This window comes from Lichenostomus cassidix, chromosome 2 (assembly GCF_008360975.1).
Source record: "Lichenostomus cassidix isolate B80296 chromosome 2, HeHo_3.0, whole genome shotgun sequence".
NCBI lineage: Eukaryota > Metazoa > Chordata > Aves > Passeriformes > Meliphagidae > Lichenostomus > Lichenostomus cassidix.
Genome location: NC_139482.1, coordinates 80,758,555 through 80,784,471, shown reverse-complemented (window position 1 = coordinate 80,784,471; position 25,917 = coordinate 80,758,555). Strand labels below are relative to the sequence as shown.

General features: G+C 36.3%; 1 protein-coding gene across 3 annotated transcripts in view; it reads right to left on the bottom strand.

Annotated features, from left to right (window-relative positions):
• Window positions 1-25,917, bottom strand: part of SEMA5A (semaphorin 5A) — a 231,327-nt gene that overhangs the window by 102,452 nt on the left and 102,958 nt on the right. For all 3 annotated transcript variants that reach the window (XR_014850013.1, XM_085052160.1, XM_085052159.1), the window contains exons 8-10: window positions 21,219-21,504; window positions 17,790-17,925; window positions 14,235-14,439 (exon numbers count right to left, since the gene is read on the bottom strand). Coding sequence is in view for 2 of the 3 variants with exons in the window: in XM_085052160.1 (XP_084908286.1) it covers window positions 14,235-14,439; window positions 17,790-17,925; window positions 21,219-21,504 (627 nt within the window). In the remaining variant the exon portion in view is untranslated. The remainder of the gene's footprint in view (window positions 1-14,234; window positions 14,440-17,789; window positions 17,926-21,218; window positions 21,505-25,917) is intronic.

Below are 25,917 nucleotides of genomic sequence, written 5' to 3'. Positions count from 1 at the left end.
AACTGGAGTCCTTAAACTATCTAGTTGTTTTTTATAGTTGCAAGACTAAAGAACTGAAAAATTTTAAATTATATACAAGCAGTTATACCACACAGTGCTTAGTGTATTAAAGTTTTCAAACACAGAATAGTTGCCAAACTTAGGAAACAGGAAGGGTTTGACTCTCAGAAGAGAACTTTGGAAGCAATAGAAGAAAAATGAAAAAAAAATTCCTATATTAAATTATATTTATCTGGGTAAGACCCCGAGTATTTCTGCAATCTGGTGTGGTTTTGTTTTTCAATTCTTGGATGCAACGACAGCAGTTTTGAAAGGTAGTCAATAAAAAGCAAGCACACATAATATTTTAGATTTATGTTCTTTATCTTTGGCTCTGACTCCTTCTTATTCCCTCTTTCCTATTCTATTTCAAGTAAATATTGATGTTCTTCCTTATAGTATTGGAGATTATTTTAAATCAGCACTGAAATGAGAGACATTTTGAGAAAGCTTGTCAACAAAGGAGGTCTGATGGTCTATTACACATCCCCAGACTTCCATGCAGGGAAGATAATTTAACTCATTTATCTACTATTAAGAATCTGAAATGAGCAATTTTTACCACAATCTATTTGCATACCTTCTAAAATTATTACCGAGCTTCTAAATGCCCTGGTAGTTATTCCAAGAGAAATACAGTTGTACCTCTTCAACTAGAGAACTTTCTCATGGTTGCATGTCAAAATTTAATATATATTTATTTTATGAAAGGAATATTTATGGGCTGTACTTTCTACAAAAAAATTGGAACTATTGACTTAAAGAACCTTTTGAATAAAAAAAGCCTTGGTCTAGATACTAGTTAATAAAAAATAAAGACCTTTCTTCAAAGCCATGTGTCTGGGAGGACAAAAAAAATGTATGAATTAATAACCTGTGCAGCCCAATAATGACTGCAGAACCAATTCCCTCTCTAAAAGAGAATAAAATAAAATGTTGAAAAAAAATAGTTTCCATTTTCAAATAGAACAATTTTGGGATGTATCTGTCAATGGAAATCAGGAGAATCACCATCTCAATCCTCTCTACCATTTTCCAAAAGAAAACTTTGTAAACGTACAACATTCTTTAGAACACTCCTGTCCCCATGTGTTATAGAGTCTCAAAAGTATCAAGGATAAAGGATATAGTCAGTTTGCAGCAGAATTAGCAAAATTTTGTTCCAGTAGCTACCATGCAAAGAGTTAAATACCTGTCTTTAGTACAGAAAATATCCATTGCTCCATAAAGTACAACAGATTATAAATTGCTACAAATAACATTTCCACTAGTAAAATTTCCTATGAATCAAAACAGTATTTTAGTTTAGGAAATAGGGCAATTTGTGTACCATCCCTCAGCAGCCTTTTCACGCCTCAAATTGGAATTTAAATCCAGCTCCAGTCAGACTCATTCAAAAATCTTTCAAATAGACAATACAAGCTCTAAAGAGAAATTCAGATCTACTTGAGACTAAGATGCAAAGGGACTAGCAGCTAAACCAAAGCAGCACGCCTTTTTTTGAAAGGTTGTTTCTATAGAGTTGAAGCTGCTAACTCCTCAGACCGAAATTTCTTTTCTCTGTTTTTGGTCTCTTCCAGAATGTCAAGCAAACACCTATATCAAAAAACAAGTACATGCTGAATTACATGTCTCAGCCACCACATCAATTATGTCTGTTTCTTTCACAAAGTAAATGAAACTATCACAGTTTATTAGACTGATGTTCATATACTCTAGTGGTAAATTTTTACCCTTCCTAGATCTAAACCAGATGTTTTTTCCTGCCTGACAAAAAAACCCCAAAGATTATTTCAACAATCTCAAAATGTATGTATTTTTAATGAATCATGCTCACCCACCCACTTTTATCTACTGCTTCGACTTCCAATCTTAAAGGAGATTTTTCAGCTTGCCAAAGATGTGACTTAGAGCTAAGACAGAAATTCATAACATTTTGTCTAAGTGGAAGATTAATCTATCCTTAACAGTTCATGGACTCCACTTGGTCAGAAGTAACATGTGTCTTTAGAATACTTATAAGCAAATGCTATAGCAGCTACAGTTACTTAACAGAACACAGTTGATAAGAAAACATTTATTAACATTTCATTCCATGATACATTCCTTTTACTTGTTGAGATAAAGCATGATCTACTTTAGGATATAAAAATCTATTTATGAAGGTGTATCTTCTATTTTCTGTCTGTCTATCTGTCTATCTATCTATCTATCTTTTATTTGCAATTGCATATAATTGCTTTTCAATGACAAAAGTTTTAATAAAGAATAATAATTAATAAAGAAACTTTCATTATGAAACAAGTTGAACACTTGTGAAATCTGGATTCAATTGACAACTTTTTTCTCTAGATTTCATTTGTGAAACTGGTATTCAGAACAGTAATACCACCTGAAGTGAATAAAATTAAAATTTGAAAATTCACTTTTTGTAAAACTGCTTCATGTAACTATAACAATATCTAATCATAAGAGTACTTTAACAGGTACATTTCCCTACTGAAGATTTAAAACTTCTTTTGTTATGCTGTTTGCTTGCACACTGAGTTGATTCCATGACAAATTCAAAACCAGTGACAGGCAGTTTGCTCTCCTTCAGTATATAGGAGACAGTTGGACCAAAGAGAGAAAAGTCTCAGAAGCCAAGGAAAACCGTAATTTTTTTTTTTTTTTACGCCCATTAAGAAATAGGTGTCTTCCATGTCCTTAGGGAATTTTCAGGAACTTACTGCTTAATTAAAAAGTCATTGGAAAAGTATCTTAATAGTCCTTGGAGCAGGGAGCAACCTCTCTAGCTGAATTCTCTAACTTCTTGGTTTGAGAGCTTTCGTCTGCAGGCCACATGAACTGTGTGCTCTGCATGCACATTAAAACAGTGCCAGCAAATGGATTTGGGAGGGCTTCTCCCCATCCACAGCAGCCCCTTGTCTCCTGGATCAACCATTCAACAAGGAGGTGCAAGAAGTGGCTTTGAGCTCTGGACATTATGAGGAATTAAACATCAGCTCTACATAACCCCGCAAATGTTGCTGCCATCCAGATGAGGTCATCAACAGACTGACCCTTCTCTCTTGTGTTGCTCTGTTTATTGCAGAATAATCCCTGAGAAAGGCATCAGATTTTCTCAGTGCATAGCTACTTGATCATGTCCCTATACAAACTATCCCCATTTCTAACCCCTTCAGGGAGTTATATTAAAATGCAAATAACAACACTTTAGTTACCACCATTGGTTTAAGAAATGCTGTTTAAGCAGGGAGGATATGGTTAATACAACAGCATAAAATCTTTAGACAAGGCATTAATGAGTTGGGAAAAAGAAAGCTGTTTCTCAGGACTTGGCAAAGAGATGATGGACAAGAATTCAAGTTTGGCTCTAGTACTTCACACTCTTTCTTTTTCTTCCTTGGGGAGGTGTCAGGAAATGTCAAGTAGACCATGTAGATCAAGGCATGATTTGTAACAACACCAAGCAAACATTTCTTGATTTTACCAAACAATAACCTCATTTTGAATTCTTATTTAAATTACCCAAGTTCTGTCTACAAACTTAGTAATAAAAATAAACACAAGGATCATGAAAAATTATGTCACCATCCTCAAAGAAGGCCAGTAAAACTTTTTTTTTGTCCTGCATCACACTAAAATAACTTGGCATATAAAAAGACACATTCTTCCAGCTTAGAAAAGCAATGCACTTCAACAATGTCAGATTCAACGTTACATAGAACACCAAGACTATTTTGGGGCACCAAACCTACAGACAAAACAAAGTGTACATATTTATCAGTGTGGATCATAGTTGCTACATTTGAATCAAACGGATGCTGCCAATATGCATATTGACCTGTGAGCATGTGCTATGAGACTATTGGTACCAAGATTCCCATTAGATGTCTTCAGAAGCCTGAAATGTTTTTGGTCTATTGGATATGAATCTTCCTTTTAAATCAACACATCATCATAAGAGACAATTATGAAAGGTCTGCTTAAGGCTGTACTTAAGGATGTACTCACTAGATAGTGAGTTACCTGGTTTGTACTTCCAGACATAAACTAGGACAAGTAAAGCAGCAGTTCAGCTACAGCTAGCTGAGAAGACTGTTACTAACAACACACTTTTATTCCCAAAATTTACTCCCTAAGTACCGTTAGGTGATAACTAAACCGATCCAATATCAAGACCTGCATGAGAATAACACCTATTCAAGAGAATGCCCATTTGGCAATATATTGAAATTACAGCCCCTTTTTTTGGCAAAATCCAGCTTTTTCTGTACTAAAAATGACACACACACAAAAAACCTGAAGCCCTGAGGCAAAGAAGACACAAGAATTCTTATGGTTCTAAATATGAAACATTACAATTGTTAAGAGACACAAAATTTCACTATTCTGGATTCTGAAAAGAGAAAGAAACAAAACTATAAGGTTGTTACTGGGGACTGTTTGCTACAATTGACTATGAAACAAACAAAGAAGTCTATATTAATTTCCCATAAACTTCTCAAGAAGAGAAAACATTCTGATTTTGAAGAGATCTAAAATGTTTAATCAGTGTCTAGGACTGGGCTTCTCAGATAGGGGAGATGAGCGCCTCTGAAGAGTTGTGTAACCTCTAACTAAAGCAGCAGAGTAGGTAATAAACACAGATATTAATCGCAAGATGAAGTGGTTTATGTGATTTAAGGCTTGCTATCTGGCACAGAGCAGCAGTGAAGAATGCCACACTGTGCATGAAGGAAAAAATTTCAATCAAATACAGGCCCTGGATCCCTGCCAGTCTTCCAAAGTTGAGATATACTAACTCTGATTGTATCTGACTGGACAGGGAGTGCTTACTGCTCCTATTATTTTATACTGCCTTCCTTCATACCACCAAAACAATAAATACCTTGTACGACCCTACACATGCTATGAATATGATAGTGCTTTCCCACTGAATAAACTTTTCAGTGCCCAGATCAAAGAAGCATTTAGATGCACAAGTGGAGAAGACTATTTCTCAAGATAATAACCCACAGCAAACCTTGCCTGATTTCTTCACTGAATCATATGTGGTTATTTTCAATGGAAGTGTCAGAAAGATAACTGACAACTCTACAGATCCAGAAACATCACAAACTTGACTGAAGAGAAAGTTTCAGGAACTATACTCAAACTGGTTTGCAGTTTACATAGTACATGCCTCAGTCCCTAGATGAGTCAAATCTCTCCAAATATATCCAGTACAATTCCATTGTGATTGGCATGGAACCTCAGAAGCAATTTCAGTGCAAAACCCAGCCTTTGCTCAGAAATTAAGAACGAAAGATGCATACCTTTTTCTTATCAAACTGAGTAAGAAAGTAAATGGACAAGAAACAGAGGCAAAGTTGGGATTAGATAAATGAATCACAAAACTTCTAACCAGAAGTTGTTCATCTCATAACTCTCACTAACTACTACGTTACAGTAGCCATAGCCATTGTATATAGCCATAGTGTGCAATACATACAGTCATATTACTCTATATTCTTTATATAATTGTCTAGGAGCCAGGATATCTGGCAATAACCACAAAATATCACAGACCTTATTAGTTAAAAATCTTTGTGTATTTCCCAGGCAAGTGATCAAACTGCTATTCTGCTTGCAGCCATGGCTATTCCCCCTAAAGGTGTGTAATTACAAAACCAAATTTACGAGATTCATGGGATAAGGAAAAAAATAAAAATAATTATAAATTAGAAGAATGAATCTCCAGATAAGTGACTATTTGCTTCAAATCTTATAACTTTTACCCAGTGACTTGATTAAAGTAAAATGCATGGAACCTAACACATCTTTTTGTGATTCTGCCTGCAGGTTATAGGACTCTTCCCACAAAGACCACAATATCTGGAATAAAGCATCTTCACATTTTCATTACTTACAAGATGCAGAACAAAGTAAATAAGGTATATTTTTATTGAGAAATTCTTTAGCTTGTTAGGATTTGCCCTGTCCGATGACCAGAGCTAGGTAAGCACAAGGGGAAAAAAATCCCAATGATTACTAGTGACACTGCTTGTGTATGCTTAGTTATAAACATCTGGATTTACCGAGATTTACCAGGAAAAACAATGCAGAAAAAAGCTTGTAAACATTAACAAAACCAGGAGTTCAGTAGAATATCCCATTTAGTGACTGCTTTTCTGACTGCTCTCACTAAATATTGTACATATCATAGAATCATAGCTGTGATCCAACTTTGGCTTTTTTAGGGTCAAAGTTGAGTTTCATGTAAGGTTCAAACTTTTATTTCTCCCTGTGATTTAACTGTTCCAATTTCTTCTTGTGGTGGCATGGGTTTATTGAGTCACTCTCATGCACATCCACCTTAAAAGAAAAGGGTTTTTTTAAAGGTAAAGAATATTCTAAAGAAGTTCACAATGCTCAGCAACATGTGACAAAGTCAAGTCCCTTCAAAGGGAAGGCTTCTTCCCCATATCTCTCAGGAGGAGTCCTGAATACTAACTGTGTACTCACACAAGGGCTCCACAGTTGATACAAAGATCAAAATTTCATGCCAAAATAAGGCTAATGCCAACACTGTTTCCAAAGTCAAGACAAGCCTGTTAACTGGTACTGCACGGTATTGAGGCAATATGAGAGTTTTGAAGGTAGGCATAGATCCTACTAGATCTCAGCTTTGAAGACTGAGCACCATGTAAGATGCTTCTTTTGCTCACAGCTTCACAATTTGAGCATTGTGCAATAATAAATGAACATAGGGGTTGTCAAGTCTAGTTTCTCTTCCAGGCAGAAGAGGTGATAGTTCCAACAAAAAAATCAGAAAATAAGAAGGAAAGGCTATTTGGCCATTCTAAGTTTATAAAGTAGTCAAACAGGATTTGAAAGCTCAGCATCACTATGATAAAGAGGAGATGGTCTTTTTTTAATGGAAGGTTGAGACTTTGTCTCCAGCTCTTTACAATCTGTTTCCCTCCCTGGCCCTCGCATTAATCTCACTCCCATGCAAGCAGAGCCAGCTGTTCTTCAGCCAGTAGCTTCTTCTTGCAGCAATTCTGATTTCCAGGGGCAGCACAGAAGTGCACACACCGTATGTTCTTTGGACATTTATTTATAGTCTTTATCTGACAGAGCTGGGCAATTATAAAGACATCATGATAATTTGTGAACAGAAAAAAAGGGCTTCTCTGACTTAAATTTGTCCCTTGAGAAAACAGAATACCATCTACTTGCAGCAAGCAATTCATGAACATGATAAGTAAAATATGAACAAACTCTATGAGCAAATAGCAGCAACAAACTAATCAAAATCATGACCTATTTATGGGTTGATTATAATAACAACAAATGACTACAAATAAGTGCCAGATAATTTGTGAAACAAATAAAGGGCTACAATTCTCACATATAAATTGCTATCAATGAATAATTTAACCAGCTCTAGTTAGAGCCATCTATTTATTAAGAAAGCTCACCAACTGGAGCTGGCAGAATGATTTATCTCTATACACAGTGATAAAACCAAGGGAAATAAGTACTGCTGGACATTTTAAATGCTGGGTTTGATCCTCTGGAGCCCCATAGTATAATTTATAACTCTGTAACCTGGACTTTAGATGTAATCACTCTCATTTAGTAACATTTTAAAATCACTTTGCCCATTGCAGATGACACAATACACGAGGCAGCAAAAAGATCAGCATTTCTTTGTTTAAATTAGATAGAAAAACAACAAGGTTTTGCATTATCCTTCTTTGTCTTTAGAGATATTCTACATGGAAAAATAACATAACTATGCTAGCAGAAATATATAGCAATACTTCTTAGAAAAGCTAGCATAAATCCCAGAGTGAACATTAGACTCTTCAAAACAAAACTCTGCAATATTCCTTTTTTTTAACTTTGCAGCAAATGGTTTCCTGAGAAGATTAATAATATAAACAAAGTATTTATTCAGCTAGTGTTTTCCTTTATCAGAGGTAGGTGTCATTGCAAAAGCAGAAGACAGTAAGGTTATTAATTTCATGGTTTACTCTTTGATTCTTTGAAACAATTGTTCAAGATCATCATGTTGCTATTAGGACTGGTGTCTTCCAACATGCACCATTTTTCCACATCAAAGTAACTCATGAGTATCCTTGCTTCAAGCTTCTTACAATGACATTGCATAAGGCCAGAAGGGTAACAAGTTTCAGGGACATAGTTTTAAAACCACTGCAAGAGTGCTTTACAACTCTGTGAAAGCATACTATACCTTTGTCAAGCAAAGACATAAGACACAAAACAACTGTGTTTTCTTTAACAACAAAGAGAAATGGTTTTAAAAAGTGACAACTGTGACACAGTTGTATATGCCCCATTATCCATCTGTACTCTGATTCCCATTTCTGGTTTTGAGCTAGAAAGAATTAATACATACAAATAGACTACCTATTACTTTCACACTTCTGACTCGAATTACAACTACTTTGGTCATTATTATTGTATTTATATTGTAACTTCTAGACTAAGAAAGTGGTTCTTAACTGAGATGAAAAGTCTGTATCTGCTTTTTACAGAACTTATCTACAGATTACTTCCAAGAACCTCAATGCACTTAAGATAATGCAGTCAGAAATAGCACCAAATTGGAAAAAATGCAGCCAATTTAAGCTTTGTTGCTCTCTTCACCATGTATGATACATATATAAGCATCTATATTTGCTTATAGCTTTCCGGTTGGCAATTGCTCAGATACTACATCTATTCTACCATGCATGTTAAACTGTGAAAGCTGCACAGTTTGATCAGAAGCTATAGTCTGTGAGGAAAATTATAATATTTCATCAGAGATTTTTAAGTAAAAACAAACAGAGAACTTTTTTTCTTGCTAAGACCTTGGGTTGTTTCCTAGCAAAAAGTGTGGCATACTGATTACAAAAACAAATGTAAAAGATAGAACTGTAACAAAAATAACAGAGGAATCAAATCAGGACGTACTTTGCATCAGTTTACCCCATCAAGCAAGACAAACAGAAGAAATACAAACTGTAATGATGGCATTCCCTAACTGAGTTTCATGCAAACTTCCAAATATCTTCATTAGGTTGGGACTAAGTTTCTGTATAATCTACTGTTTCAGGGCTTCATGAGTAAAAATGTTACATTTGGGAGATTTACTACCTGTTTTAACCCTTCTAAAGGCAAATGTATGAAAATTCCATCTGCATTTTTCAAAAACGTCTTTTGAAATTTCTGCATGAAATCTCTCTTCTTGTTCATTATAATTGCTGTATGTGTTTCATCAGAATTATGTTTATAATTCTCTGAATTGCTACCTGAAATTTTTAGAACTTCTTGGAAATCTGTTGTAACATCCTCCAGTGACATTTAAGCCTCAGATAAAAGCTGGATTTATGGCATAAAAATTGAGGTTCACTTCAGTGAACAATTCACTCTTTAGTGACATGCAATGTAGCCAACAATAAATCTTTCTTCAGGTTTCATGCTCTCTTTCTAGGTCAGCCATATCCCAATTTCATCAATGCTGTACTATAAATCCCAATAACTAAGATCTACCACTGGGCAAATACCATTTCTACTCAGGACACAGAAGGGACATACTCTGTCCAGTGGGATTGAAGAACAGAAAAAATACAGAAGTTTTTTCACCAAGTAGTTTTTAAGGATGGCCTTGAAAAGTTTTCATCAGACAGTGCAAGTACTATTTTTTCTGAACTCCCAAGTTCATTATGTCTTCATAATGCCCTCAAACTAGACACTGTATATATATATTTTTTTTTTTTATTTCTTGTAGTAAATTAATGCATTTTGCAACAGTCCTCTAAATAAGGGCTACTCACTCTTGTTGCAGCATCCTATTTTAAAAAACATATCAGCAACATTTTTAACCATGGGATATCTAGGCACATAGTGAAATAAATAAAATGGCAGGAAAATAATATGAGGAGAGGGGAGAAGGGAAAAAAGGGAGGGAAACATTGCATATTCATAGGATTTCTTTTTAACAAAGAAAGAAGCCTTTCAAACTTAAAAATTTTTCAGAATATTTAGTGTTTCTCTAGCATGCTCTACTTTTCATGTATTGTTATAGATGATTTTTAGTTCACGAGACATCTGTGCATGCATGCTTTCCTTGACTTTCCTTTCTAAATCACTGAAAATTGTTGTAGAGATTTCTTCTTGCCTAAGGCCAGCAGCACAAAATGTGCAGGAATTCATGTATCACTTCATTCTGTGTTAGAAGTCAGTACAGCGAAAGATTAAGATGTTTCTCCAAAGTACCAAAGTATATTTTTGATATAAGCAGTAGCTGTTAAATCCTAGCACACCAGAATCTCCTAGCAGAATGATGACTTGGCAGAGGTTTAGGAAATGAAGGCTGTTGACACAGCAAATTAATGCATTTGTTTGCTTATTCCCAGTCTCTCCTGAAGTAATACTACATCTATTTAAGGTTTAATGAAATTAGATTATACTTTTATACTCCCAGGGTTATTCTCCCCTGTAATATTTCTATTCTAACAACAGGGTGGATAGTTGAGGAGGTGAAGAGAGAACTTTCTCTTAACTATTGGCCATCTGTTTCAAAAAATGAGATTTTTGCTTTGAGTAGCAAAGATAGCAAAACATTCATTTGTATTAAATCCAATGTGTATGCCTACTTTTCCACTGAAGCTTTGTGCATTTTAAAACACAGTTTTTGCAGAATGTTGGAATGAATTATAAATACAAAATTTATGTGGTGTACATCTCTCACAGCATGGGTTGGGTCTGTCCTGCTTCACAGCACTAAGTGCAAATTGCTTACTGACAGAATTTACATCAGATTTGAATGCACTTTCCTTTAGGCAGCAGAAAATGCAATGGCATCTATTATCACAGTGTTGAATAAAAATGTAATTTAGCCCAACAAATCTGAAATTCTACTTGCATAAACACAGGATAATTTAGGCTGGAAAGGAGATCAGAAGGTCTCAAGTCCAGCCTTCTGCTCAAAAGACAGCTAGTTATAACAGACTGTGTTGCTATCTGGTCTCGAAAACCTCCAAGGATGGAGACTGCACAACCTGTTGCTTGACTGTCCTAGAGGTGAGGAAGCATTTCTTTATATCCAGTCTGAAATTCTCTGTCTGTTGTCTCTTGTCTTCCCCCCATGCACCAGTGTGAAGAGGATGTCACCGTTCTCCATGTAAACTCCCTGTAGCTATTAGCAGGATGTTACCAGCATCCTGCTCCCTACAAAGCCTTTTCTCCTCAAGGATAAACAAGGCCAGCTCCTTCAGCTTCCCCTGCTAGGGAATGGTGCTCCAGCCTCCAACAGATGGTGGCCCTCCAATGAATTTGCTCCATGATATCCATGTCCTTCTTGTAGTGGGGGAGGCCAAAACTGGGGAACAAGCTCCTCCCTTGATCGTATCTGCTTACCTGAGCAGCCTGTTCCAATGCCTGAACTCTGTTTCAGTGAAGAATTTTTTTCCTAGTATCCAATTCAAATCTCCTCTGGCAAAACTCAGGACCATTTCCTCTTGTCCTACCACCTGTGACTTCGGAGAAGAGACTGATCCCTACCTGTCTACAACCTCTTTTCAGGCAGTTGTAAAGAGCGATAAGGTTCCCCCTGAGCCTCCTTTTCTCCAGGCTGAATAGCCCCAGGTCCCTAAGCTGTTCCTCATAGGACTTGTACTCCAGACCCTTCATCAGCCTCATTGTCCTTCTCAGGATAAACTCCAGCACCTCCTTGTCCTCATTGTAGTGAAGGGCCTGAAACTGAGCACAGGTTTCAAGGTACAGACACACCAGTGCTGAGTACAGGGGAAAGATCAAACCTTGGTCCTGCTGGCCACACTATTGCTGATCCAGGCCAGGATGCCACTGGCCTTCTTGGCACCTGGGCACAGCTGGCTCATGTTCAGCTGCTGTTGACCAACACCTCCAGGGCCTTTTCAGCTTGGCAGCTTTTATTCATTTGTCATTTTTTCCGAGACAGAGCATCGTGGTAAAAATTTAATTCTAAATTTAATTTACTACCACTTTTAATAATGTAAATAAATCAGGAAAGATATAGTGATAACATTTCTCAGATCGGTAGTAACTGTCACCCCAGTTTTTCATCTCTCCCAAACATACCCATGCTTTATGGTGTTAGGAGCTTGGGGTAGGTGACATTGCATGTGGGAGTAAAGGTGAACACAGGGAAAATTAGAAGTGTTAAACTTGGTTTGTTTCCAAAATTATTGTTTATTTTCAAAGTTAAGGCTGCTGCCTTTTAGTTTCTGTTGTTTACAAAAGTAGGGATATTTTTAACAGTAAACTTTTACCATATTCAGTTTCACACGAAAACTCAATACTAACCACTCCACAGCTTCCACATAAGCAAAGGCAGGGCTCAGGAGAACTCAGATGTTGCACAATTAACAATGTAATGAAATTTAAATTATGATCTGCACCCCAGAGAAGACAAAGTACCACCTTTCTCCTAAAATCTGAATATATAAATAAATTACACTGTGTAATTTGGTATATCTTGGGATTTTTAAACTACACTTATGTACTGTACTTGTGGTATTTGTATATAAACATGTGTGTTAATTTCAAATTCTACCAAAAGTGAGTATTAATATTTCTTGGAAAATACAGGTTAGTACTTACACTCAATTGGGGTAGAAGGAATGTTAACAAAATTCAGTGTGATTCAATGAAATACATGTGAAATAGAATCGACTATGTAAAAAAAACTTCAAGAAATGAATGGGGTTTTTATCATATGCTTTCTCACACATATAAAACATATGCTGTCCAGTTACAGGAAAGCATGTGCTGAAGTCAGACAAAGATCCAGCTAAGGTAAGTGTCCTGCTTCCATAAATGAGCAAAACCAGAATTAGAGAAGAGAGAAGAATAGAAGACAAACATACATCATGAGTAGATAGGAGCAATATCTTTTCTTAGCAGCACAAAAAACCCACATAATCACGCCTGAACACAATTTATTAATGAACCGTGAAGTGTAACATTTTAGATCCTCACTTACTGACTCAAATGTAAAAGGTCACACAAGAAGGGAAACTGAAACCTGAAGACAAGCAGAATTATGACAAAACTCATTATTCTTGGTGCTTCCAAGAATGTAAATAATGTAAATACGCTACAATGCAGTGATAGTCACTTCATACAAAGTCAATTCAGTGCATGTTTCTGTAATTCAGGTTTGGTCAGGAGGCCTCTACAATACAAACACCACTTAGTATTGGACTCTTTTCACTTAAAATGCTCCGATTTACCAACCAGCAGGTCGTTTTGACTAGAACTGGTCAAATCCAAGCATAGTTTTAATCTGTCAAAGGCTTTTCCATTACTGCCTAAGTTTCAAGGAGCACAATGAGACAAACGGAATGTTAAAAAACCATTGCTTTGATGAGCTATTCCCTACTAATGTGCATAGGCCCAAGTATTTAAGAACTATCCTAAGTTTTATGCCATGAGGCTTTAAACATGTTAGTCCAGACTAGTATTTCAGCCTCAGCTGAGGACATCCTTGTTCTGCAAACACAAAAACCCTCTCTATTTTTAAGAAGACTGAAATTTTGAAAAGAAGGCAATAGCTCTAATCAAAGCAATAAAAGGTGGAGAGCTGTTTTTCTTTCACTGCTAAGCTTACATATAAATGGGCAAATAATAAGGCAAGGGAAAAAACTTCATAATGAATGTCTTAAAAATGACATGAAAAAGAAAGTTAATAAAATACATTTGAGCAGAAAATTCAGAAGTAGAAATAGCAGTAGCTGTATTTGCTATTTATGAAGTTACTTCTTTATCAGAGGGTCCTAAAGCATCTTATCTGGGGCCCTTAACTTTGTACCCTTAACTAAGTAAAAAAGAACAAAAGACAGTGAAACTTGGGAAATCCCTTTTGTAGAATTTCCAATGTTTGATTCCCTCAAGAGCACACAAGCGTCCCAACATCAGAGCGGAACAGGAAACAGACACCAAAATTGACATTAACAAAATAACACAAAAGACATTGCAATGCCTAAATTAATCTATTATGGAAATGTAGAAGATAGACATGTGATTGTGTCAAAGAGGAAAAGCTGATGTTCAAGGTGTTGTACATATATTTCATAAGTAATTAACAGAACATTAAAACCCAAAGACCTCATAAACTTTTGCAGTTTATCACAGCAATGAAGAGCTCCTACCTGTGGCAAGATAGATGATATGGAAGAGCATGTCCTTTCCCTGCACAACATCCACGACCACATGGGAAAATCGGCTGTTGTCTTCCATGAAGTAAGGAATTGGAATAACTGGTTGAACAACCTCATGCATTAAGAAGAACTTTTGTGCATCTTGAAGATTCCTCTCAGTCAGATTTACATACAAACCCTGGTCCATGGTGCCACACTGTAAACACAGAAAAGTAACATGACTATATGTGCCAACAATAACAACAGATTCACTCTCTGGTTTACAGCAGAAGAAAATAAAAAAAAGAGGATATCTTACAATGACAATGTGGAATTCAACTTTCAGGTCCCATTTTGGTGCTAACCAGACTGTCTAAGGATTGAGGAGGCTCAGTTTTCTTGAGGCAGTACTATGGAGGCTCCTTAATTCTAAACAATATGAAAGTGCACCAGATTGACCAGCACAAGTGGATTACAAAAATATTTTGCTATATCCTATGTTTTGCTATATCCAGGGATGGAAGGAGAAAAACTATCATCCAAAAAATCGAATGATTTTCTGACTAATTTTCATTATAATTTTCATAGCCTTCAGTGCTAAAGACACATGTCCTACCACAAACAGGGGCTGACAAGAATCACAGGTGAAAGCACCACATGCAGTTACAGAAGCTTCTTAGGACTCCGTCTAGAAGTAGCAAAAATGGACAGTGCAAAGCTCTATCAAACATCATCCAAAGCAAAGATTTTTTTTGCTTTCAAACTGACCATATTTTAAAGCTGAAAACTATGCCCTTTCCATACAGGAAAACATCTACTAGCTGCATGGACAAGCGTCAAACACAAATAAACAAAGCAAAATAAGTGGGAGTTAAGTTTAACATATTTGTGTTCAGCTGAGGACACAAAAGAGAAAGCTTCTTAATGCATGTGAATATATAAACATTCACATGTTTGTTTATTCAGGCATAATTGCATCAGAGAAGTAAAGGACTACTTCATAACATTTATCAAATATTTGGGTGACGTGAAAGGCATACCTAACTCATAATTTTCATTCTGTTTTACTATGTCATAAGTTATGCTATGAATTACAGTATGAGTAAAATAGGAGTGTGCAAAACCCCACCAGTTATTTTTCCATTATTGCCATATTTCCAATCCAAAATTGAGTGATCGTTCAAAATCCAGAAATGCTAAAAAAGTAAAATTATTTCATAATGGAAGATCAAATGATGAGAAAAGACAAATTAGCAACTGGCACGAAACAGTTACTTGCTCTGTATGTCAGACCAGTGGAAAAAAATCATGCCAAAGAAGAATTTCTCTAGATGTATTAAGCAGGAAAAATTCCAGCTGAACACTCATAGTACATTGAAATGCAAATGGTCCTTGGTCTTGTGATAGACATTGCACTGCCTAAAGAGAAGAGCAATGATCTCTGAAGAAAACAATGTTCCTCAAAACTTGGACTCCCATGCTATTCTAATATGGAAAATCTTTCATTAATATAACCCAGCCTTGGAAATACAATGTCTGATGTAACTATATCTACATAGCAGTAGTCTTCCTTCAAATCACACACTTTTGAGTAGATGAATACTCAGAGGATAAATCTACTTCTGGGACTACACAAAAAGTACTTCTGATACTTTATCATAAGGACGTTAAAAAAGAAAAGTACTTCTGATACTTTATCATAAGGACGTTAAAAAAGAAAAGTCATTTCTGGGAAGGAAACCAGTGACTCAGTCATTGAATATATCTCATCTATGTGAAGTGTGTACTCCAAAGCACCATCAAGTCAAAAAGAATGGTTGCACCCAGCTCTAAGGATTAGACTAGCTTCTAGTATGCATCACTGCTGCAGTTATGGAGCCAGAAATCGAATGGAAAGTTATTCAAGGGAATAAAAAGCAGCATCGGCAAAAGAACAGAAGTTGGACATCCCTAGCGATACCTAGAGATCAGTTAACATCAATTGACTTCCATATTGTGTTTTAAAAGGCCACGTTACAGCTTTTAACAGTAGCTTTGACCTTCAAAGCTGTTTGCAGCTCAGTAAGATATGATACAACTGTTGTCACTGTTCTTGTAAATTTGTTTGGAATAACAGCTGTTTTAAAATCAGCCAGACCATCCAAGAAATAAATTTCTTCAACACTGCAGTCTTGACTGGGACTTGGAGATGTGCACTAACAGTACAGTAGAGACTTAAACTGGTTTTACACAGCCATCAGGCTGTCATCTTTCTTCATAAGTACCATTCAGTATGGGCTGCTCTCACAATAATTAACACCATGTTAATGCAGGGTTTGTAGGGAGAGTTTATTAAGTTTTATTGGATGTGCTTACCTAGTCAGAAAGGTGATAAGATTTTTACATACAAGCATTTTTCAGGTTTTCTCCTTCAAAAATTTAGCCTCTCTTAGACCCTCTTCCTATCACTACTTTGACAATACAAATATTTCTACAACAAGTAAGAATTTGTATGCAAATATAGCCCGCTTCAGCAACATGGCTTACTTAAACGGAGCCTTGTCACTTGGCTAATGACAAACATACTACTTAGGAAAGGTTATTTGGCTCTAGCCTGTAACCTATGCCTTATTTTCCTTTATTTGCATAGATCAGGAAGTAATTAAAACTACCTACAATCCCCAATAGGTGATTCCTTCTCATGCTAGCAAAGATCTTATGACTCTTACAAGGTAGCTAAGGCTGTTCCAGGAGCAGAAGTGAACTTGTGAAATTGCATTGAGATTAAGGGAGGGTGAAAGGTGGATAAAGGTGAATACACTTAAGTACCTTGGTGAAAAGCTATTGCTGTTAATCACTAAATTAATGCTGCTTTTCCTTCCATCTCCCTGGCAAGAAGCACAATCATTAAAATTGTCCTAGTAAGAGTGGTGACTATGAAGAAGAAAATAAAGCACATGTGCTTAGTGAAATACCCCTTTCTTTTTGTAGACCTCTTCTGAGTGACCCACTTTGAATTAACTGCTTTTACACCATCAGCCAACTGCAGATTAGTGCACCCTCTGAGGCCAACAAGTTCAAATGAGGGGCACAACACATAGCACATTCTTCTAATCTGACTCTTCAAGGAGAGTGGAGCATCTTGCACATGAAAATATATAAAATTCTGACCAGTCCTTATTTACCATCTACCTCTCACCTTCTTTTTTCTGTCAGACACTGTTCCATTTTTTAGGTTCTAATTGTACAAATTCACTGTAAAAGAGAATAGCAGTTCAATCATACTTCAGCCAGGAGTTAATGTCACCTTGACAAATAACTATAGGGTTTTATTTAGACAGAAAATTGAAGTTAAGACTTTTTTCTCCTACCCTTGAAAGTACATCTGCTTTTCAACCCAAATTATTTTGTGGATAGATCAAATTAAGTATGTTGAAATAAGGGGTTCTCCTAAGCACTTTTTATAATTTAGTTTTTTTAACGTCTTAGGCTACAGTATTGTGCAAAACTGGATTTATAAATTATGAACCATACAGTACTTTGAGGAAACCTCACATAAGATATTGTCCTTCTCCCACACATCCATACCTGAAAATTAGGGTTAGGATTGGGATATGGAAGCCAAGCAGAGCGAGAGTTCTCCTGGTATTTGAAGGGTCCATTAAAGGCCTGAGTTATGGCACTCAAATTGAAAACACAAACTGCTGAGGCTGCTATGCTGTTCCTGCAAAAGAAATAAAAATATTAAACTAAGTAATAACATTAAGAAGTCAAATTGCTGAAAAGTAAATAAAAAGGGCAATAACTCTTCAATCCTTCAAGTAATTAATGAAGCAGATATGATCAGACGGGAAATGATGTCTCAAGATAATGATACATGTTGAGCTGATTTAGCATAGTCATTGCATTTAAAATCTTTGCTGGCCTTACCAAGAATCTGGTGTGGAGAAAATCCTCAGATCTTCCTACTTTCTGATGCTGCACTAATACCATCAGGCTATACTTCCACACACAGCCACATGCACTAGGGACACCTCTCTTCTATTTAAAAAGTTCAGGATGATTTAATTATCAGGGTTCAATGTTTCTTCCTTACAACAAATGACTGCATGGCATAAGTTAGGATTTTCAATGCATGGTATGTCTCTAGACCCTCTGGAATCCCTGGACAAGACACAACCACAAAAATCCTGTCTTCCAAGAGATGTTGTGCAGCACTAAGAATGTAAGCAATAAGTAATGTAAGCAATAAGTTCCAGAAACCCATCAAGAGAAAACAACTTGGACTGCATACAAGATACGTTAAAAAAACAAACATCAATAAATGGCAGCAGGACAAAATGTACAATTTCCTGGTTTTTTTCTTGAAAATGTGACATACACAGTAATAAAGTAATTCTGCACAGTGTAGAGAATATAATCTAATAACTATGAAAGCTCATAATATGGAAAGCTGCATTGTTCTTTTCCTCATTTTGAGATAATGGAATAGATAATGAAGGTGTCAATTGCACAGACTTCCTGTGGCAGCTAAAACTACTGCCAATTGATCCACAAAGCATACTCATCTCCTTTTCTTTTTTCTTCTTTTTTTCTTTTTTTTTTTTTAAGCTTAGCCTGTAGTTTTGCACAAGGCTTAAGAAAACATATTATAGAAACTCCATAATGATGGGGGAAAAAACGAACAACTGAAAAAGAGTTAGGATACATGGACTAAATACCAGGACAAAGAGCAATTTGCTTTCTTATGCTTGTCACTCTTATTTCAAAGGAAGCCGAAAACTTGAAGTTACATGCTTACAGCTTCTGCAGAATCAGTCATCATTGAAGCTAATAAATCCTTGCTTGTATCACTAAATGCAGTTCACTAATATTATTAACTGTACCAATGTTTTCTTGAATTTCATGAAGTACTTAGAGGTCATTAGACCCACGTTTATAGATTTTTTTGGATAGACCAAAAGAAACAAAATCAGATTTATCATGAAGCAGTGGCTGTAGTGGACTTAACAGTCAACCACATGTAAAAGGAGCAGGTTTGGCTGTTAGAGAAATATTTCATTTTTTTCCTTCCACATGTATATTAAAGTATATTAAAAATAGCATTAAGGTATGATAAAGTCATTATAATTGTGAAGATATTGACATTGAAGAAATATGAATGCCATTAAGTTATATCTGATCCTGTTACATTAACAAAAAGGAAAATGTTACTCCTTGTCATAGGAAACCCTTGTGTTTCTCCACCATCAGTTGCAGGGCTGAAACGTGGATCTTACGAGTTCCACAAACTATCTGTGGACAGGTAGTCAGCATGGGAAAGTAATCCTAACTCTAAAACATTTCCAAAATGTCCAAAAAATTTAGTTACAACATTTGATGGCAGGAATTTAAATAGAGCAATCAAAAAACCCTACCCTCAAACAGTTACAATTAATGCCTCTTTGAACAGTCCATCTCTGTTGGACAATCAGAACATTGGGCCACAGGGGAAGAAGAAAGTAGCAGCAAGGTTTAAAATACTGCTTACTTTCATGCAGCAAAGGTACTCTTAACAATAGTAAGTCCATTTTCATAAGAGCCAGGAAGCATCAGGAACATCATTCCCCTTCCATGGGCAAAGCCCTGTGGATTTTCTAAAGAATTCCTCTGCTCAGGGTTTTCATGGCAGCAACATGACCAGGCTATTACAATTTCTCATGTTGAACAGTGCATGTGGATGCCACCTGACAAATACATGTCTTTTGGCATATGAACTAGCTAGTAAAACAGAACAAAATTAAAATTACTGATCAAAACAACAGCAAATTTTCTTCTCCCCAGTAATCTCAAAGTCTCTACTATTCTCTTAAAAAAACCAGTGTTTATATTCACTACATTACTCCTTTGCAGAAACAGGCTGAGCTCATTATCCAGTGTCATGAGCTAGGAACTGCCACAGCATGGTGAAAGCATCCCCTCACTAGTCTTGTTCACAGCCCAAGCTGCCAGCCCAGGGGTGAGCCTGAGCCTGGAAGATGCCTAAATGAGTTCAAATCCATGCTCACTGTCTAGAATGCATAGGGATTATAGTTTGTTGGCATTAACTTGGGAACATTTCCACTTGGTTAATGGATATGTATAAAAGGTAAGTATCCCAGTGTTCAAGGGTCCCTTACCTATGTTTTAGGTGCCCAAGGACCTTTTAAAATTCTAGACAAAACTGACTTACAAAACAAGACACCACAAGAAGGTAAGAGAATCAGAACTCAAAATCTGAAATTGTTCCAGTGGTCTGAACATTGGGTTTCACAGCCGGATCACAGAGGCTGCTCTCGCTGAGCAGAATTTGAACACCAGTCATCACATTTAAGGTAACAAAGGACACGCCTGAGATAAAATATCTCTTTTTTCCTATGTCCATCCAATTTTTTTAATATTTAAAAAATTAGAATTTTAAAGACCAAATTGTACTTTTTCTTTTTTATTTAAATTTTACCTTACTGATGTAACAAGTTCACTTAAAATTAGGTTAAATTCTTGGTTTGACCCCCAAACTCACATAAGGATATATTAGAACTCATTTAAAATACATAAGACCACCTCTTGCGCTCTTTTGGGTAAGATGAGTTCTTTATGACATGGTCAAATTCCATCATGTCAAATTCATTATCGTGTCACATTACAATTATACAATATTTATATCGTAAATACATAATGCACATATGTATTACAATAGTAAAAACAAAAAATAATTACTTTCCAACTATAAATGAAGAATATGACAAAATAGTCTTAAACAGAACTGGCTCCCTGTGTAAGGAAAAATTAAGAATTTGTCTGTCTCTTATGTTTTCAACAATTCATGTGGGAAACATTTGGAAATTATGCTTGTTCACAGAGAACAGTGGATTGGGCAAAACAGTAGTTTGAATTTATGATTTTTACTAGGCATATGCAGAAGAGAATAGCTCAGAAGTTTTAGATTTTGCTGGCACAAAGAGAAAGAAAAGAAAATATATCACCCAATTTACTTACACATTAGTGGTAAAAATCCCGTAGATCAAGTCCAGTTCTGGCAGGAAGAAAGTACTCTGAAGTTCATTATAGTAAAATGGAATTTCTCCAGGGCGAGAGCAGTTCAGACGAGCTTTCATGAAGGTAGTCCAGGTATCCTCCAACACGAACTTGCCTCCAATATCATTTTTGCACACCCGAGCAGCACGAGAGAAAACTGTTTTCCCACAGTCATGTTCCACTGCATTCTCCCGGAAGAAGAAGTAGGTAAAGTTCCCAATGTCATATGATGACACAAAATTTGGTTCTGAAAAGACCATAAGGAAAGATCATTTATTGCCTTTGCGTGATATATGCACTCATATTAATGTGGAAGTTGGATTTATCTTCGAGAATTATATTTAGATAAATACACTTTTTATTATTCTTTAGGGAACTGGCACCATGACATCTGAACAGGCCAACTCATGTCCAGCCAGAATTATAAGATACATCATCACAATGCGCTGGGTTTGGCTGGGTAGAGATAATTTTTTTTCATAGTAGCTAGCATGGCACTGTGTTTTGGATTTGGAAACTGCTGGTAATTCAGGGATGTTTTTGTTGATGTTGAGCAGCATTTACACAAAGCCAAGGGCTTTTCTGTTTCTCACACCAGCACAAAAAGCTAGCTGAGTTGCCAGCTGGGTCAAACCACGACACATGGCCTGACAGGTTCTGCTCTAGGTGTTTATAGAACATGACTGTGCTGGGCAACCTTGGCCCAGCTCACTGTATACCACCATCAAAAGTGTCTCTGAGTTTTCGTTATTCACATAAGGGCACCATGAATCCTTGTAATGGAATTGCTGTATCTTTTAACTCTGTTTCTACTTTGCCACCATGCCATTACTCCAGATTAGCAGGACAACAGGTGGTAATTGATGGTAAGTAAAAAAGTGCTCAGAGACTGTCATGAAAAGATAAGAAAACGACACAAGAATATTTGATGGAAAGATAATTGCATTTCAACCCTATCTCACTTAATGCTTTTGAGAGCAACACAGCTATTTTCTTTTCTTTCTTCAAAAAAATGATTGAAAACTGATCAAAAAACCTGATGGTGATGAAGGAGAAATTAGAGAACATGTAAAAAATAATCCAGAAAGCAACAGATGGCAATATTTCTTGAAAGGAAAAAAAAAAAGGAACAGTGGATACAAACACAATAAACATGTGTTCCATTTCCTCTAAGGATTACTAGAACTGAGGAAAGCCCATGACCTTAAAAGAGGTTGACAACCTGATGCATTCTTAAAGGAAAGACAAATTTGATACACATATTTATGAAGAAGAGCCCCACTTGCACAAGGAAACATTATAGAACACTGATACTCCTGAGAAACAAGAAAACTTTTGTTTCTCATTCCCAAATTGTATTCTAAAGTGGAAAAACAAACAAAACTGTTTTAAAAACATCTGTTGTGAGGAAACACTCCAAATAAAATTAATAGTTGATTATGTTTTGACAGCATTATCATATAGAAAAAGGCTGCTGTAATCCAATCTAAGCATTTTACAGGAGTATCTGAAACCTATCAAAACGTCTGAGGGGCACTAAAAAGGCAAGCAAGCTGGCATTGCTTCACAGCAGTCCAACCTCTGTCAGAAAACTCTTTTTCCAAAGACAGACCAGATCCCAGCTGATGTATCCTCTGTGTCCATCTCTATCTGCTGTGCTGAGTCCCCAGGACAGGTTTTTGGCAGCAATGGTTATGAGCTGCCTCGGATGTATGAAGCTGAGCAGATCCAATAGAGCTCTCACTCCTCCCTATAACTTTCACTCTCTATTTTATTAAGTGCTTCCTTGAGAGCAGTCTGGAATACTACTCATTTTTCCCACATTTGGAGCTGCACAGGTATTTTGCTGGCAGACAGCAACCAAACAATTTTGAGAAGCTGTTGGTGCCCTGAACTTTCATAAGTTACAGAGTATTAGTACACTTTTTTTCTTTTAAAAAAGGGGGAAAAAAGGCAAAATAGTTTCACAGAATTTATGATATCATTACAAATAAAATTGCACTGACAATATACACAGAACTAAACTATTAGTAAGGTTAACCCTACTAGAACTTTAAATCTTCCTTCCACATCTGTGTAAAACTTCTATTTCAGTAGGGATTTTGCTTCAAAGGCTTCAAAAACCTACTGTGCAAATACTCAAAATAAATTTGATCCACCCACAAAAAACGTTCTGTACAAACATTAAACAAGGAGGCCTTGCAATTAGACCTGAAGATATTTCTCATTGGAGGCCCATTGATATAAAAAGGTTCCTACATTGGCACCAGAGGATCTCACTGCACAGTTAAAAAAACCACTGTTGGAAGCACTCACTATAAGGAATGAGGAATTACAAAAATAAAAGAAACTTCACAAACTATAGGAGTAAAAAGAATATGAAATGCACTCAGAATGTATTCAGGGTTCTTGAAAATCCATGTAAGCCTTTCAAAAGACAGCATTTTAAAGTTGCACTGATAATCATAATGCATGTACAATATCTGGTACTCATATTTCATGGATTTAAAGATGAGAAACAATATATACATCTGCAAGCACCTATATTCATACTTTACTGATTATGAACTGATGAAAATGTGACCTACTGTTGAAACTTGTGAAAACTGCTTTCATTTGCACTAAATACAGTAATCTTAAAGTTACCTTGGGGAATTCAGTGGATATGGAAGGATTATCATGTCAGACATTATTTATTTCATTCACTCTCTGGGAAAAATGAACAGGGTCACTTCAAAACTTCAAAGGAAAAAGGAGCTTCCCAGCTAGGAAAAATCAGTTCTTATGTGTCCAAATATTGTGCTGTGAACTGCTATTTGTTGACAGGGAGACCTTACCATGAACGTTTTTAATGCAGCAAATGAAGTGAATCTCTCATTTCGTGCTGACTTTGCAAATAGTTCTGGAAGGGCAAACACATCTCATTTCTGATTTATCAGATCACCACAACAAGTGCAAGTATTCTGGTATGTGACAGGATACACTTAGTATGAGAATGTCAACCTGTAATAATGTCAGGAGTATTGTATACGACCTTTATAGGGATTTTATATACTCAATTTATGGATGTGTCAAGCTGACTAGACTTTCCCAAATTAAATGGAACCAGTGGAATCAGGAAAGCAAGAAAATGACTTTGTTGATGTGACCCAAGAAATATATGCATTGTACAGCACAATGCAACACTTGACAGAGGCACAAGACCACGTGCTGAAAGCACTGGGTGGCTAGTCAGCCCTGCCCCTGGGCAAACACACTACTCTGCTATTTCTGAAGTTTGCTTCCTCAGCATAAACCCTGGGAATCTCCTTCAAAAAGCAGTGTGACTGCCCAACAAGGATGTTTCCCCTCAGACTCTTCTAAGTTATTGCAAAGAAGACAACTCAACCATATGAAGCCAAGGTAGTGTTTCAATTGGAAATAATATGATTGTTTTTCTGAAGGTTGGAGACAAAACTACTTTTTCAGGGGAGCACAGTCTCTGTTCTTAATATGAAAGCATTTCCTAGGAAGACAAAATGGCTCCCTTTAGATTATTTTCCTTTTCCACCTGCCAAAGGTGTCATGCATTAGCTTATTTCCTGGGCTTTTTTTGTTTAGTGGTGCAGATGCAATCTGAGTCGGTAAAAGGATGAGAGGAATTATACAGGAATCTGTGAGAGCATCTGAGGTAGTCCTGCCCTCTTCTCGCTGTCTGAGCTTAGGAGCAAGAAAGTTTGCTCATGCTCTTTAATCCATATAACTTCCCATCTTCTGAAGCACAAAAACATGGCTTAATTTACATAGTTAGTGGATGCTGCTGTTTCCAGAGTGAACCAAATGACAGGAAATTATATAACTTTCTTTAAAGAAGTAACAGCAATTAACCTTAAGGATTAAAAGGTCCAATGCATACTCTAAGCAAGTAAGAGCTGTGATTTCAACTGACAGATCCTGTGAGATGTGATCACTCACATCCGAAGTGCAAGGCATTCAAAGACCCAGTCAAAAGTGAAATTAACCCCAGAAATGTCAGAAGAAAGCTAAACTATTAAGCTTTTCTGTGTATAGATCAGAAATATTTTATTTGTTTTTATTTGTATACATGCACACAAAATAAGACATACACACAAAGATACTTGAATGCACAATGTATTCAAAATCTTAGGAGCCTAAATGCTGCTGTAATGTTGAATGATATCTATCTAGATATTGTTCACTGACCTCACTAGATCAATGAATCACACCATACTCTTGACCTCTAAACACCCATTTCTTCCAAATATTCATATTCAGCCTAATGCTTAATACCATTAAATTCTAAAAATATGCATTTGAGCTTTTTTGAATACACTTCACATTTCAGCTAGAAATGCTCTCCAAAAGGGGCATTTAAAGTAATGGGAAGAATTTAGGCTTCAGATGTGCCAGTCTATATTATTTTCTTTCCTCTTATTGACATGATCAACAAAGTCCAGCTGCAATTCCATTTTGCCATCTCTGTATATTCACTGAGTATGTTCATTTAGTTGTAGCCCTTCACAGCTGTTGAAAAAAAGTACAGACCTTGCATTAGGCTGATCAAGGCATCACTGCTCATGAAGGTTTAAGGCCAAATTTTAATCACAGAGTAAAATTTTCCTACAGCATTACATATATCAAAAGTAATATATAACTTGTG